At 41.8% G+C, this 17,468-nt stretch overlaps 1 protein-coding gene across 4 annotated transcripts in view; it reads left to right on the top strand.

The window, feature by feature from the left end:
- Positions 1-17,468, top strand: part of chd6 (chromodomain helicase DNA binding protein 6) — a 234,949-nt gene that overhangs the window by 63,654 nt on the left and 153,827 nt on the right. For 3 of the 4 annotated variants that reach the window (XM_048608167.1, XM_048608165.1, XM_048608164.1), the window contains exons 1-2: positions 7,564-7,666; positions 11,957-12,516. In XM_048608167.1, the coding sequence (XP_048464124.1) occupies positions 7,604-7,666; positions 11,957-12,516 (623 nt within the window). In that variant the 5' untranslated portion in view covers positions 7,564-7,603. Of the gene's footprint in view, positions 1-7,563; positions 7,667-11,956; positions 12,517-17,468 lie in introns of those variants that run through there. The other variant, XM_048608166.1, reaches the window with a different exon arrangement.

The following is a 17,468-nucleotide window of genomic DNA, read 5'->3' as shown; positions in this document are numbered from 1 at the left end:
ACCTACAAATCTATCGACATAGGTAGTTTGCTGGTGACTTGGAATATATGTAACCTGTATGCCTCTAAGTCTTTTTGGTCTGTACATCCTTTGCTTGCTGTGATCTGCCTGTACCACTCATAAACAGAGCTTTTCACTGCATTTCGGTGCATGTGATGATAAAAATCAATCAATATTGTCGTTATCTCTCTGTTGCTGGGTCAAAGTCATTGAACTCCTTCCCTAACACTTGCGGACTGGAACAGTTCAGGAAAGCAGCTCACCAACATCTTTTTGATGGCAGTTGGGGATAATGAACAAATACTGGTCTAGCCGTGATGCCCATTATCTGTGAAAGTATTAATAAGAAGTACATGCACGATGAAGGAATGGAAGTATAATTCCAAGTCCGTGTTGTGGTAGACTGTGTGCACTGCAGCTTCAGTAGCTGATGGTAATGGTGAATATTTGAGGTTAATTGGATGCCAGTTGAGTAAGGTGCTTTGTCCTGGATGGTGTTGATCTTTTGACTAATAATTGTTAGAACTACACTCTCAGGAATTTAGGACTTGAGAGTAAGCGTGCTACACCATTCGGTAAGGTCATGGCTGGTTTGATTGTAGTCAGAGTTCTACCAACCTGTCCACTCTCAAAGCTTTTAGTTTAAAATCTGTCCATCCCTGCCTACTGAGTTGAAGGACCCAGCCTTCTCCATTGTTGACAGAAGAGGATTCTACAGACTAATTATCCTCCTAGAGAGTAAAATTTTCACCTTTGTCTTAGGGATATCGTTTTATTCTCAAACTGTATAGTTCCACTTCCTCCCACAAGAGGTTACATCCAGTTCCGAAGAATGATCGTAGCAGATTCCAAATGTTAACTCCCTGGATTCATTTGCCTTGAGGACCAAAACTAACTTTAGTTACTCTTCTTCTATTTAAATACTTGTAGAATCCGTGCAGTCATTTTTGTTATTAGTTTTTTTTTATTACTATACTTTTTTCCTCTATTATTTTTTGATCATTCTTTGCTACTTAAAATCTGACCAATCCTCTCACCTACCTCTAACCTTTGCAGATTTGGGCAATGTTCCTTTCAATTTGATGCTGTCCTTAATTTCTTCAACCATGAGTGATGCATCCTCAGATACTTTCTTTCTCGCAAAGACAAACCTTTGCTAAGAGTTATTTTATCTTGTTAAAAGACTGCCACTGCATCTCTGCTGTCCTACCTTTTAACCGAATTTCCCTCTTCACTAGTCTTAGACCCATGCTTCTCCCCTTCAAACTGATTGTGAAATTCTATCCTGCTACGATTGTAATACCCGAGGGCTCCCGGGTGGATTATTGATTAACGCTGTCTCATTGTACATTTAGATGGTCTAGGATAGCCTGCTTTCTATTTGGCTTTGGTACTGTTCTAAGAAATTATCCACAAAACACTCTATGAACTTATTGTCCAGTGTTCTTTCACCAATCAAACTTGCCTAATCTACAGAGATTGAAGATGCTGTTAATAGCTGCTGTACTTTTATTACATGCGTCAATGATTTCTTCCACAGTGTAACTCCTTTTTAGGGCCTTATAAACAATTAAAACAATTAAGCTCTTGACTTTCCTACTTCTTTATCTGTACCCGAATTGATTCTATATCTTGTTCTTTTGATTTAATGTTTTCTCTTGCTACTGTTCTAATGAATCCTTAACTAGCAGAACCACCCCACCACTTTTTCCTGGCATCCTTTCTTTTGGAAATGTCAGATACCCATCAATACTCAAATTCAAGCTTTGGTAACCTTGAAACCATGTCTCTGTAATGTCAGGTGTACGTTGTGTTGTAAAGTGGAGGTTGACCCCACTATGACAACTAAAACTGAAACACCCAGAGAGGCTGGCCTCACCCTATAATCTGTTAAGTGTGAAAAGTGGTATAACCTGCCTCTCACCCCCAATCTGTCATAAAGGAGTGGTTAATTGAAATGAACTCCTGACACACACTATAAACTAGCAAGTACCAATTTATTTATCTAACTCTTAACGCTGAACAAATTAACTGAACTGTTAACAAACTAAACAGTTCCCCTCTATCAACCAATTATTCCCCACTAAACCAAAATTCTATTGGTATGCTGTTCCAATAAATACGAGTCTCACTTATATGAACAAAATTAGCAAATAATAAAAAATAAATTAGAATTTAGTCCCTCAAAATTATAATCAGGGTACGTCTTGCAGAATGTTCTGTGCCTTTGCTGCTGAGATTCTGTCAGGAACGCCTTCTCCTTTGAATTCTTATCAGGAATATTAGCTGAGTGCCATGGTACCTTTATTTAGATGATGCCTTCGCTAGGAGCTGAGAGAGCTGATCTTTTCAGATGGCAGTTTGCACTCTGCTGATTTTGCGAATACCCTCTTCTTTTATATCCTTGATGACATCAATTTCTTACAATAGGATTGGTCCTATGCTGTCAAAACCATAGATTTTAATTGGTCTGTAGTCTCTGCTTAGTTTAAATTAATTCACTAAATTCATACTGGTTGTCTTGATAACAAAACAAAACTGCGGCTTGGGCTGCTAACTATACAGCCTTTGATACAAATGTAACAATTCAGGTTCTGTCTGTGCACCTGCAAACCCTCAAGCCGCTGCCTGCAGACTTTTTAAAATCTCCAAGCCTAGAAAAAGCACATCATCTTTAAAAGAGACCATGCACTGTTCCTCCCTATAATTGTACAAACATCATCAAATCTTATTGTCCTGCATTCCGATCCACAAATACTCTAACCAACTTCGCAACAATTGTTATCTCTATCTACACTAACAGTTCATCCCTTTTGTTTTGAATGCCATCTGCATTCAAATCCTTTAAACTTTGTCCTTTTCCCATTTTTATATTCTCTGGCCTTATCTACTGGTGCAGTGTTAAACTTGTACTCTGTCCCTTCCTGCCAGACTCAATCAACCTGTTTTAATGTGTTAGGCATTCCTGCATCTTCTGTCTTGGTGTCATTGTTTGGACTATATGAATGGCCTGAGACTTAGAGAGTACCAAATGGCTTACTCCTGCTCTTTTCTGTGTTTCTAAATTTCTCTTCTCATTTTCCCTAGGAATAATATGCATTAGCAGGATGTGAGAGATTCTTCTGGAACAATCCCACGCTCCTTGTATAATGGGGAAGAGGCGATGGCCTACTGGTGTTATTGCTGGACTGTTAATCCAGAGACCCCCAGTAATGACCTGGGGACCCGGATTTGAATCCCACCATGGCAGCTGGTGGAATTTGAATTCAATAAATATCTGGAATTAAGAGTCTAATGATGACTGAATCCATTGTCGATTGTTTGGAAAAACCCATCTGGTTCACTAAAGTCCTTTAGGGAAGGAAACTGCCATCCTTACCTGGTCTGGCCTGCATGTGACTCCAGACCCACAGCAATGTGGTTGACTCTGAAGTGCCTTCTGGGCAATTAGGGATGGACAATAAATGCCTGTGAATGAATGAAGAAAAACGCAGCAACTATACAGCATTCCACCAAGTCCACAGACATTATTCTACCTTTATGGGGAATAAAGTTAATAAATGTCCTTATGCATTTGACTTCTGGAAATAACAAGACTTGAAATGTTCAAGCACTACTGAAAGAGCTTGTCAGACTGAGTTCTGAGGAAGGGTCACCGAACCCGAAACATTAACTCTGATTTTTTTCTTCACAGATGCTGCCAGACCTGCTGAGCTTTTCCAGCAGCCTCTGTTTTTGTGCCAGATTGAGCCCTTTGTCTTTATTTGCGTGGTGGTATCGTTGCTGTTCGTGCGCAATTTGGATGCTGCATTTCCTATATTTCAAAATGTAGTTCATTGTCTGTGAAGCACTCTGGGTTGCCTGAGATTTTGGCAAGTGTTATACATAAAGCTAGTTCTGTCTTTGTTCTTCTGTTGTTAGATGGCTGTTTCTGAAAATCTTGCCAAAATTTCTTGATTTGAGTCAAGATATAAAAGTTCCATCTGCACCCTGCAGGGCTGAGGAGGTTCCCTTGTTTGTATAAAGTTGACAAAGCATTTGGGGGTCTGTGATATATACTATGAATCTTTGGCTATGTATAAATTTAAATCTGCATTCCATTCATCTGCATGCATATATATATATATCTCAGGATCTTAGTGTTCTGACCCTAAGCGAGGCCACATTTCTAAAAATAGTCATTTCTAAACTTCCAAGCTCTCAATATTCAAACAGAACAATCCAGCAAATAGGAAACAAGTATGGCTCTAACCTTGGTTTTAAAAACTTCTCTTACAAAGTTTAGTGAGTTTGAACGTGTCCCCTGCAGTGGTGAATTTTATTCCTGATAGACTTTTCAATTGTCAATCACTGCCAGCACCATCTCAAAATTATCTTTTTATTTTATTTGCTGATATATTATTCTGTTGCTGCATTCCAAAAAATGTTCTGCAAAATTAGTGTATTCTTTTCATGTAACTGCTTTTTTTTGGGGGGTTAGGATGCAGGGTTCAGGACTGTCTATACTTTTGTGATCCTAAACAGGTGTTGAAAACACCATTGTGTTAAAGACATGAAAAGTCTTTGAGTGGTCTGAAATGGTTGTCTTTATTCCAATGTCACCAAATTGTTGCTCCATCTGTTAACACAAGGGGAGTTAGTACCCAAGATTACATTCAGTTATCAAGTTAGGTGAGAAGTGGGTGATCCTTGTATTCTCATCCTTTGTCAGTGAGTAAGTTTTTACTTAGTCTTGTAGCATATGACCGCTAGGATAGTAGAAGGTGATCCAGTTAGATGGTACTATTTGTCTTATCAGGTCCGTGTGAGGATCTCTTTACTCAGAGTAGTAAGGGCGTGGAATGCCCTGCCTGCAAAAATAGTAGACTCGCCCACTTTAAGGGCATTTAAATGGTCATTGGATAAACATATGGATGATAATGGAATAGTTTAGGTTAGATGGGCTTCAGATTGGTTTCACAGGTCGGCGCAACATGGAGGGCCGAAGGGCCTGTACTGCGCTGTAATGTTCTATATTCTATGATGTTTTCACTTCCTTTAATTTTCTCCTCTTCATTGAAGTTGCACATTAAACAGGTTAGATTAAAGTAGCTATTTCTTCAGCAGTGATAATTGAGAACATGGGGGGAATACAGTATTGAACTATGTCATTGAGGAGTGAGATCAGGAAGGCTTCACACAAAAATTAGTGAAAATGATACTCGCTGTGGATCTTGGAGATCAGTGGATGTTACAATAACAAAATGGACAGACTTTAGTTGGGTAAGCATATCAAGGAAACTGGTTGACATGAGGTGAATGTTACTGCCTTTGACATCAAGATAGCTTTTGACTGTGTATAGTACCAAAGACCTGTAGCAAACTGCGTTAGTGGGAATTGTTATTTGGGTGGGAGGGGTGGGGCTCGCTGTATGCTAGTTGGAGTCATACCTGATGCAAAGGAAGGTTGTGGTTGTTGGAGGTCAATTATTTCAGCCCTAGTATATCTCTTCAGGAGTTCCTCAGTGCAGTGCCTGAGGCCCAATCTTCAACAGTTTCATCAATGACCTTCCCTCAATCATAAAGTCAGAAGTGGGATGTTTGCTGATAAGTGCACAATGTTCACCATTTGTAACTCCTCAGATGCTGAAACAAACCAAATGCAGCAAGATTCAGACAACGGCCAGGCTGATGTGACCTAGATGTTACTTGCTGCTGAAATATCAAGCAATGGCCACTTCTAATAAGAGAGAATCTAATCATCACAATGCCATTAACATGGCTGACTCCCCTACTATCAATACCAAAGATTACTATTGGCCAGAAGCTGAACTTGACTAGCTATTTAAATAGTGTGGCTACAACAGCAGGTCAGAGGTGAGGAAGTCTGCAGGGTGTAGCTAACCATCTGTATCCCCAGTGCCTATAAACCAGCTAGACAGTGCAAGTCAGGAGTGTGATGGAAAGCGTTTCATTTGCCTGGACATGCACAGTTCCACAACACAAAAAGCTTGATACCAACAAGGACACATCTTGGTTCATACCACATCCTCCACCTTCAACCTTAATTCTCTCCACCACTGATGGAGTGGCTGCAGTGCCTGCCCCCTATAAATTGCATTGCAGCAACTCATGCAGGCAGATCCGACAGCATCCTCCAAAACTGCAACCTTTTCCCACCTAGGGCAACAAAGACAGCAGATACACGGGAATGCTACCACCTGCAGGTTCCCCATTGAGCCACATGTCATCCTGACTTGGAATTATATTGCTGCTTCTTTGTTGTCAGAGTCAGAATCCTGAGAGTCCCTTCCTTACAACACAAAAGTCTGCAGGAGTTCAAAAAGGCAGCTCAACACCACCTTTTGAAGGGCATTTAGTTATGGGCAATAAATGCTGGCTCAGCCAGTGAAATCCACATCCCGTGAATAAATAAAAATTAAACAAGTTCTCGGGGCTGAATTGTCTGATCCTCTTAGCATACTCATTGCTGGGGATAGTATCTTTACAATTAATATCCTAAGATCTAAAATAGGGATTGTCTATATGCATGTGTAGAAAAATGAACACTCACATTGACAGATTTGATTATTGTTGGCCTAACCAGGTATTAGCTACTAGGAATTGAATGGTAGGTTAAAAAAGACCACTCAAACAGTGACACAGTTATTTAGAACATTATGGGGAATGGGCTAGATCAGCATGAGAGGCCAAGAGGCAGTTTCTATTGCTATGAAATTCCGTGCTTACAATCATAGGATAAACTTGTTGAGGCAGTGGGGCAGAGTTATATTTTTAATCGTTCTGTACCATTTTGCTAAATTGAATTTTATTCTTCTGTACATCACCCAGTAGGATTGACAGGTTCGATTTTATTGTGTCATCCAACGGTGAAACATCCCCTCAGTTATTGCACTGGATATCATTTTCTTGAGTTGGAATCAAACCCATAACTTTCTGATTCGGGGACGACAGTGCTTATCACTGAGCCACAACTGACCTCAATAACCTCAGATTGTGTGTTAATGCTTTCTGGCTGCTTCCTTTCCAGAAAAAAAAATCACTGCTGACTGTTCTTTAATTATTCATATATACTTAGCACAAGTTCTTAATTTTCTTTAAGGAAAATTGAATTGAAACAAAAATTGATTCAAGTTACAACCAGCCTCCCTCATTCCCTCTCTACGGAAGGTGTTTCATTTGCCTTGGAATTCTCTAGCCTGTACCCAGGCTGATCTCTTTCTTTTGAAGACTCCATTTAAATGGGAATTTTCATTTGTAACTAGAGCTCCTCTTAACCTGGAGTTTGAAGGGGAGAGGGTGCGGGCGGTGAAATTTTTTATTAATGAAGGGGGTTTGTTGAGTGGGCAGATCAAAGCCTGTTTGTGTTGAGCGGGAAGGTATTGATTTAAATGCTGGGTCCCGCATTGATTCTCGTCCCCTACTGTGTATGCAGCGTAATGCTGCAGTATATCAGGAGGAGGGGAAAGTGCAATTTGTGCAGTGATGTAGAGAGAGAGAGAGAGCGAGCGAGAGAGAGAAAGCATCAAGTGTTGTCTGTGATGCAAACGTCTCGCTTTCCCTGCTGAACTAGAGACAGGAGTCTGGCTAAGGATGGTTGGAAATGGCCTGCTTTTTAATGGGGGCAGACACTGCGCTAGTTTTCCCCGGTGAGGTTAGATATCAGGTGAGCATTGCTGGGTGAGTTGCAGTGGTGACCCGAGGTGTTCTTTTGTGTGTGTATGTGTGCGTGCGTGTGCAAGAGAGAAAACGAGCCCCGGCAGCTTCACTCGGAGCGTGAGGCCCACTGGGCCTTCTAAACAAAAACAAATACCAGGCTCTGAGAGCTATCTCCTCTCTGGAGGCTTGTTCAGTGCATTGACTGAAAGATTTCTTTGAAAACAGAGCTCCATTCTTACAGAAGAGTTGGAGTGAATTTCCGGGTGTCTGCTTGGTGTGGGAACAGTGACCTAATGAATAAGAGAGTGATCCGTTTCACGATTTCCTTAACTGGCCACGTTTCTGTTGAGTCAGTGAGTATCTTGTAAGATATTGTTGGTGCTGTTGTTTTAACTGTTTTGTAATCTGATGGTATTTATTTATAATCTAGGGCCTACACTAACATGGGTGTGTTGTTCAAATGTACTTTATGTAGAGCCTTTTTTAAAATGTTTCTTCGGTTATTGATTGTTAAGCTGTTGAATTGTGTGGGTCACATTTGAAACTTAAATGAGGCTTGTGTTTCTGGAATCTGAATCTGTTCATGTTCTGATTGCTTGACAACTTAGGGGAGGGGTGGTGATCTGTACTTCGTATATGCAATGAATATTGCAGTACCTGTCTGGGTGTCAATATTTTTGTTTAAATCTATCAAAATCTTGACATTAACATTCGCACCCTTGTATTCAAACTCTCCATGAACTCAGTCCTGCTGTGTGTCTCCAGGCATTGGAATTTTCTTCTTTAAATCTTTCTACTTCTTTACCTTTGCATCCTTTAAAATCTACCATCTTGACCAGACTTTTGGGTCACCTGTTCTGATAACTTATAGTTCAGAATTATTTCGGTTTGAGCTTTTGTCTGATTTTACAATACTGTGGAGTGCGTTTGAACATGTTACTATGTTAAAGGTGTTATATCAATCCAAGTTGTCACATGTTGCAACGGTAACTAATCAGATTTGAAGTCTTGATTGTTGATCACAAGAAGGCCTTTCCTGAGTTTGCAGGGTGTTAGTTTGGCTCAGTTAGCAGCAGTGTTTACCTACAGAAGTGAACAGGACTAAACCAATGTAGGGTGATATTCAGAAAGAGCACCTTGGAATTACATAGTGCTTCTAAAATAGTAAAATATTTTAAGGTGCTTTACTGTGGTTTAATAAATAGATTATTAGTTAAAAGGTATTTGGAGAACTGACCAAAGGTTTGTCCAAAGGAATCAAGTTGAAGGAGGGTATTTTTAACAAGTTTTGGTCAGATAAATTCATGTATCCTCAGGTGGATTATAGCAGCATAATTTTTATTTTTTGGTTTTACTTAACCTATTTCCCTAACCAACCTGTTCAGAGATGTTACCACACACCTGTGAAGCTGGTGGGACTTGAACCCAGGCCTCTTGGTTTAGGGATAGAGACACTACCTCTGCACCACAAAAGGCCCGATGAAAGAGGGTATTAAAGAAGGAGAGTGAGCTGAAAGTAATTGGGGAAGGGAATTGTGTATGGAACTGAAGTGGCTGGAGGTACCACCATTAGTGATGGACAGTGGTGGTGGGAAGATGCATGAAAATCAAGTCACAGGACAAATGAGTTCTGATGATGTGGGCGAATTGTTTGGCAACGGGCAGTTGCATAGATGGGGACAAGTGAGGCTGTTTTTGTGCAGTGGACAGGTGGTGGGATTGTGTATTGGACAGGATGGGAATTGTAAATTTGAGATTTTGGGAGAATGGAATTTTGGGAAGTAACAGGGCAGTGGGCTGGCGCAACTTGGTGTAGGAAAAGAAATACTGACAGACTGGAAGGGTGCATTGTTAAAGTTACTGCACAGATGAGTAATTAAACCAAGGTTCTGTTCAAGTGGATGTTAAAGAACTCCAGGCACAATTTGAGGAACAGGGAGTTCTCTTCATGTACGGCCAGCATTCCACCTCGAACCACCAGCAGTGCTGCTCCCAGGAGCCACAGCTGTCAACATTCAAAGGCTTCAAAAAAGTTACTCATTGTCAGAATGCTCTCACCTCTGAGTCAGAAAGTCCAGGATTTAAGTTCCATTTCAAAGACTTGAGTATATAATCTAGGCTGACAATTCCACTGCAATACTAGGGCAGAGCTGTAGTTTCAGAAGGTGCCATTTTTCAGGGTGAGATGTTCAGCTGAGATCCATCTGTTCTCTCTGGCAGGCAAATAAAAACTGGTGACATTGGTTGCAAAAGAGGAAGAAGTTTTCTTCCATGTGCTGAACAGTGTTTGTCCCTCCATCAACATTACTGTAACATATTACCTGGGGTCATTATGTCATGGCTGTGCACAAATTGCCTCTGCAATGATTACACTTAAAAATGCTTCATCGTCTATGAAACACATTGGGGCATTTGAGTTTGTAAAAGTATATGCTGTTCTTAGGAGTAAATACCAAAAACACATTGCCCTCTTTAAGATTTTTCTGACGCTGTCTTCCTGTGGTATTGTTAAACTAAGACAGACTGGTGACATCATTCATAAACTCCTTTGTCTATCTAACAATTTTATTTCTGAGGCATCCCCAACATTCAAAGTTATTTAAAATTGTTCAGATCTCTCCATCGAACAACAGTTATTTTTTGAATGGCCTCATTCATATACAGATCAGCAAATTTGCACATGCACATAAATCCTGTGGGAGAAAATTGGATGATGGGATTCCAAAATTGTGATTTTAAAAGTTGTTCCTATATAGGAACAGAAGTAGTGCATTTAACCCCTGACTCTTTTCCACCATTCAGTCAGATCATGGCTGATCTGTGACCTAACTCCACATACTTGAGGTTGGTCCACATCCCTTGATACCTTTGCTAAGGAAAAAATTATCTATCTCCAATTTAAAATTAACAACTGATCCAGCATCCACTGCTGTTTTTGGATGCAGCTTGTTGTCTTTAGCTTCAAATCCTATTCGTGTTTATTTCCGTGCCTTTCGAATGAAACTTGATTAGTTAATCAATTGTTTCTCCCTTTTCTAGCCTAGAAAGGGAGAAAGATAAATCATAAACTAGTCAAGCTGTCTACAGAATAGTATGCGGCTTGAAGGCTTTCACTCTGGCTGGCAAATGGTGAAAGTGATGTCCCGCAGGGATTAATGCTGGGACAAAAACCGAAAGAACTGCGGATGCTATAAATCAGGAACAAAACAGGAGTTGTTGGAAAAGCTCAGCAGGTCTGGCAGCATCTGTGGAGAAAAAAATCAGTTAACGTTTCAAGTCCGGTGACCCTTCATGCTGAGATCACTGGTTACTGAAATTTGAAAATTGGTTATGGATTTGAAAACTGGATGGGAATCTTAAAATCTAGTAACAAAAACAGAAATTGCTGGCAAACCGCAGCAGGTCTGGCAGCGTTAGATCCGATGAAGAATCATCAGATCCAAAATGTTAACTTTGCTTTCTCCCCACAGGTCCTGCCAGACCTGCTGAATTTAATTAGCAATTTGTTTATTCCTCCCCTGCGAGATCTTCATCTGCAGTATTGTTTTAATTTAGAATCTAGTAATCTGGTTGACCAGTGGCCCTGGTAAAGGGAGGGATGTGGTCGCCTGCATGTGTAGTCTTTATTTACTGTCCAATGAGTTTTAATAGAAAGTATGTATTGGGGCAGTGTGGGTCTTAGCTTTAATTCACTGTCTAACATACCACTTCCAATTACGTGGGCATTCTGTATGTTTATACATAAGGAATAAGCTCTTGGGCTGAAGACCTGGATGGTCATTGGATTGCTGTCATAAATGATCAGTGAAAGGGAAAAGAAATAGAGCAAGCAAAATCATCCCTATGTACTAAAATAATGTTGCTGCAGCTCCTAGTCACATTTTCCAGTGTAAATGTGTTCAAATTTTAAATAGATTTGACCCATAGAAACTAGTCATGTTGAAACTGCATCTGCTTGTCAATGGAGAAGCTTGAATACCACCAGTAGTAGCAGGGTGCTGTTACAGTGTGTGGTGTTTACACAGGTAGTTATAAACAAAGAAGTAAGGATTTATAATAGAAATTTTAAAAATTAGTATGTAATAAATTTGTATTATGCCTGAATGCTCAGTTTTGGTTGTTCTATCCCTTATAGCTCCACTTCACCTTCAGACAACACATGGTCTTAATAGCCAGTGGGTAATGTCACATAATTAGTGCATAAATAAGAAAATTAAAGTTTAAAGTAATTCCTTTGAATTTATATTTGAAGGATTTAACTTTTTTAAAAACAGCTTTTTGTGTTTTATTTTTGCAGCCTTCCACTTCAAAGGCATCGAAGCATCCACTGACCCCAGATGCCTCGCCTGTTGATGGACACACCGTACAGCTCTCGCACACAAGCACCAAGGACCAACCAACCTTACTCAATCCAGCAAAAGCTCCAGAGTCAGCTGGACTCTTGATTGAGACAAGCAACAAGAGTGATGCTCAAGGTGCACTGGCAGATGTGAGCGTGGACCAAACGCTGCCCCTTTCCAAGGCTGAGGATGGAGGCACTAGGGTTAAGAAAAAAAGGAAGAAAAAAGAACCAAAGGAAGAGGCAGGTAGTGAAACAGCAACCGGTGACAGTGCACCCAAACCAAAGAAGAAGAGAAAGGAGCCAAAAGGGGACAAAGAACCTAAAGAGGGCAAAGTGGCAAAGGAGCCAAAAGGTTCTAAGGGACCCAAGGGCATCAGAGAACCGAAGGAACCTAAAGGGGCCAAAGGGGCCAAAGAACCGAAGGAGCTTAAGGGTATCAAGGAACCCAAGCAACCTAAAGAGCCAAAATGCAAATCCACCACTACACCCAAAACTAAGGGCAGCAAGAAAACCAGGTATGGAATTTCATTGTATTTGTGCCAGTTCATTTTAGCTTTCCTTAATGGGACTTTTTTTTTATTCACAGGATGTGGACATTTCTGGCAAGGCCAGCATTTATTGTCCATCCCTAATTGTCCTTAAGGTAGCAGTCAGATGCTGCCTTGAACCACTGCAGTCCAAGTGATATAGGACTCCTGTGAGTTGTTAGGTATGGAGCTCCAGGATTTTGACATGGCACTAACGGGATGATGATAGATTTCAGAGTCAGAATGTGTTATTTGGAGGTGGTGGTAGTCGCTTGCTCTTCAAACTGTGCGGAGTCTTGGGTTTCAGAAATGCTGTTAAAGAAGTCTTACTGATTTGCTAAGTGCATCCTATAAATGGTATGTGTGCTACTGGTAGAGGGAATGAACATTTATGGTGGTGCAAGGAGTGTCAATTAAGCAGGCTGTTTTAACTTGAATGGTGTTGATCTCTGAGTATTCTCAGAGCCAGACTCACCCAGACAAGTAAAATGTTTTAAGCAAACAAAGTATGAAGAAGTTAGGCTGATCTGTGGACAGAGAAACAGAATTAATGTTTCAAGTTCAATATGACCCTTCTTCAGAACTTGTTCATACGATGTAAAACATTTTCTAGCAAGCCCTCAACTTCTACCTTGTAGACAATGGACAGACTTTGCAGGGGTCAAGAGATGAATTACTAATCATAGAACATCTATCATCTCACTTATTCTTATAATCACAATAATTATCCCATTGGTCCAAATAGGTTTCTAGTCAATGATGACCTCCCTAGGATCCTGATGGAGAGGGAATTTAGTGATAATGAGGTTCAATGTCAAGGGCAGGTAGATTCCCGTTGCAAATTTGACTTGTAGTTCCTTAGCCCAAGTCTGTGTGCTGACAATGTCTTGCTGGTGGGCACAGACTGCTTCAGTGACAGAAGGGTTATGAATGGAACTGAGCATTGTGCAAACATTCCCACTTCTGATCATGTGGGGAGAATATAATTGAAGGAACTAAAGGTGGTCAGTCTTAAAATTCTGCCTTAATCAAATCCTTTGACTGAGGTGTTTGACTTCCAACAGCCACAATCAAACAACAAAGAAAATTACAGCCTAGGAACAGGCCCTTCGGCCCTCCAAGCCTGCACTGACATGCTACTCGTCACAACTAAAACCCCCTCCCCTTCTGGGGTCCATATCTACTATTCACATCCTATTCGTGTATTTGTCAAGATGTCCTTTTAAATGTCAATACCGTGTCTGCTTCCACTACCTCCCCTGGCAGCGAGTTCCAGGCACCCACCAACTCCTGTGTAAATAAAAACACTTGCCTCATACATCACCTTTTAAACCTTGCTGCTCGCACCTTAAAACTATGCCCCTTAGTAACTGAGGCTTCCACCCTGGGAAAAAGCTACTGACTGTCCAGTCTGTCCATGCTCTTCATAATCTTGTAGACCTCTATCAGGTTGCTCCTCAACCTCTGTCATTCTAATGAAAACAAGCCAAGTTTTCTCCAACCTCTCCTCATAGCTAATGCCTTCCATACCAGGCAACATCCTGATAAATCTTTTCTGTACCCTCTCCAATGCCACCACATCCTTCTGGTAGTGTGGCGACCAGAATTGTACACAATATTCCATATGCGGCCTAACTAGGGTTCTATAAACTGCAACATTACCTGCCAATTTTTAAACTCAGTGCCCCGGCCAATGAAGGCAAGCATGCCATATGCCTTGTTGACTACCGTCTCCACTTGCGTTGCCACTTTCAGTGACTTGTGTACCTGTACACCCAGATCCCTCTGCCTATCAGTACTCTTAAGGGTTCTGCCAATTACTTTATATTTTCCATCTATTTTCCAACATGCATTACGTCACATTTTTCCGGATTAAACTCCATCTGACATCTCACTGCCCAAGTCACCAACCGATCTATATCCAGCTGTATCATCGGCAAACTTACTAATCAGACCTGTTACATTTTCCTCCAAATCATTTATGTATGTTACAAATAGCAAAGGTCCCAACACTGTTCCCTAAGGAGCACCACTACTTGCAGCCCTCCATTCAGAAACACACCCTTCCACTGTTACCCTCTCTCTTCTATGACCAAGTCAGTTCTTTATCCATCTTGCAACCTCCTCCATGAGCCCATTAACTTTACCTTCTGTATCAGCCTGCTATGAGGGACCTTGTCAAAGGCCTTACTGAAGTCCACGTAGACAACATCCACTGCCCTACCCTCATCAATCATCGCCGTCACTTACTTAAAAAACTCAACCAAGTCAGTGAGATACGACCTCCCCTTCGCAAAACCATGTTGCCTTTGGCTAATACGCACACTGATTTCCAAGTGGGAGTAAATCCTGTCTCAAAGAATCCTCTTCAATAATTTCTCTACCACTGACGTAAGGCTCACCGGCCTATAGTTAACTGGGTTATCCTTGCTACCCTTCAACAAAGGAACAACATTGGCTATGCTCCATTCCTCTGGGACCTCCCCTGTAACCAGTGAGGATACAAAGATTTCCCTCAAGGCCCCAACAATTTCCTCCCTTGCCTCTCAGTATTCTGGGGTATATCCTATTAGGCCTGGGCACTTGTTTACCTTAATGTTTTTCAATACTACCTCCCTTTTGATTGCAACATGACCCAAACTTCCTCAGACTCCTCATCCAAGCCTTTCTCTATGGTGAAAACTGATGCAAAGTACTCACATGATACCTCACCCATTTCCCCTGGCTCCACACGTAAATTCCCTTCCCTGTCCTTGGGTGGGCCAACCCTCTCCCTGGCTACCCACTCACTCTTTATAGATGTATAAAAAGCCTTGACGATTTTCCTTAATCCTGTTGGCCAGTGACTTTTCATGACCCCTTTTAGCCCTCCTGACTCCTTGCTTAAGTTTCTTTCGACTTTCCTTGTATTCCACCCTTGCTTCGTATGTTCCCAGCCTCTTAGCCGTGACTAGGCTCTCGATATCTCTCGTTATCCAAGGTTCCCTAAACCTGCTATACTTATCCTTCATCCTTACAGGAACGTGCTGGTCCTCAGTTCCCAGCAATTTAGGCTTGAAAGCCTCCCACATATCAGATATTGATTTGCCCTCAAGCATCTGCCTCCAATCTACATTTATCAGTTCCTGCCTAATATTGTTGGAATTAGCCTTCCCCAATTTAGCGCCTTCACCTGACAACTACACTTATCTTAATCCATCAGTACCTTAAAGCTTACTGAATTGTGATCACTGTTCCCGAGCTGCTCCCCTACTAAGATGTTGACCCCCTGGCCAAGCTCATTCCCCAGTGCTTGTGTGGAACATCTGTGGAAAGAAATCAATTAACGTTTTGGGTCCGGTGATCGTTCTTCAGAACTGATGGTAGCTAGGAAAAAGTTGCTTTTTATGCAGAAGATTGAGTGGAGGGAGGGGGTAAGGAGTAAACAATAGATGGAGTTAGAGCTCCAAGAGAGAGAAGAACGGTTGGCCAGACAAAGAAATGGAAAGCTATCAGCCTAGGACAATGAGTGGCTGCTAATGGGGAACCTTTGGTGGCAGTCAGTGGGTCGTGTGAAATAGTAGTCCATGTGTTGACAAGGTCTGGTGTGTGGGGTTTGGGATAAGGACATTGGAGAAGGTGCCTCAAGCCCTAAAGTTATTGAACTCGATATGAGTCCAGAAGGATATAAAGTTCCCAAGGAAAATGAGGTGGTGTTCTTCCAGCTTGTGCTGAGCTTCATTGTTGCACTGCCGCAAGCCTGAGACACACATGTTGGCCACGGGACAGGGTGGTGTTGAAGTGGCAAGCATTTGGAAGCTCAAGGGTCTTTCTTTGCAAGCAGAGCATAGATGTTCTGCGAAGTGGTTGTCCAGTCTATGCTTCATTTCCCCAATGTAGAGGAGACCACATTGTGAGTAGTGAATGCAGTAGACTAGATTGTGTGATGTATAGGTAAAGCACTGCTAAATCTGGAAGGTGAGGACAAGGGGGACCCAATTGCTTTTGTGGGTGGGAAGAGAGGGGGTGAGGGCTGAAGTGCAGGAGATGGGTCAGACCTGGCTGAGGGCCCTGTCAACTATGGTGCTGGGGAATCCTTGGTTGAGGAAGAAGGTGGACATTCTGGAGGTCCCGTTGTTGAAGTTACAACGGAAATGGAGGAACTGAGAGAATGGAATAATCTTTGCAGGAAGCAGGGTGTAAGGATGTATAGTCAAGATAACTGTGGGATTTGGTGGGTTTATCGTAGATATTGGTGGCCAGCCTGTCCCCATAAGTAGAAACAGATGTGGAGGCAAGGAAGGGAGGAGTCAGAGATGGACCATGTGCAAGTGAGACAAGGGTGGAACTTAGAAGCAAAATGGATAAATGTTTTTAATTGCGGATGAGAGAGGGCACCAATACCAACGGTACTATCGATATACCGGAGAGAGAGTTGTGGGTGGGGGCCGGAATAGTGCTGGAACAAGGAATGTGCCATGTACCCCACAAAGAGACAAGCATAACTGAGGTCCATGTGGGTACCCATTGCCCCCTGTTTGACCTGAAGACAGTGACAGGAATCAAAAAAAGTTGTTCAGAGTGAGGATGAGCTCGGCCAAGCAGAGGAGGCTGATGGTGGATGGGGACAGTTCAGGCCTTTTTTTTTTTTCAGGAAGCAGCGGAGATCCCTGAGACCGTCCTGAGATGGGATGGACATGTAAAGGGATCACATGTCCATGGTAGAGAGTAGGTGGCTGGAGCCTGCAAACTGGAAATTCTGAAACTGATGTGAAGTGTCAGAGGAATTGCAATGTAAATGGAACGGGATTGAACAAGGGGAGATAAACTGAGTTGAAGTAGGAAGAGAGATAACAAGGTGTAGAGCTGGATGAACACAGCAGGCCAAGCAGCATCACAGGAGCAGGAAGGCTGACGTTTCGGGCCTAGACCCTTCATTAGAAATGGGGGAGGGGGAGGGG

This window comes from Rhincodon typus, chromosome 19 (assembly GCF_021869965.1).
Source record: "Rhincodon typus isolate 14 chromosome 19, sRhiTyp1.1, whole genome shotgun sequence".
NCBI lineage: Eukaryota > Metazoa > Chordata > Chondrichthyes > Orectolobiformes > Rhincodontidae > Rhincodon > Rhincodon typus.
This window is presented reverse-complemented; position numbering and strand designations above follow the sequence as displayed.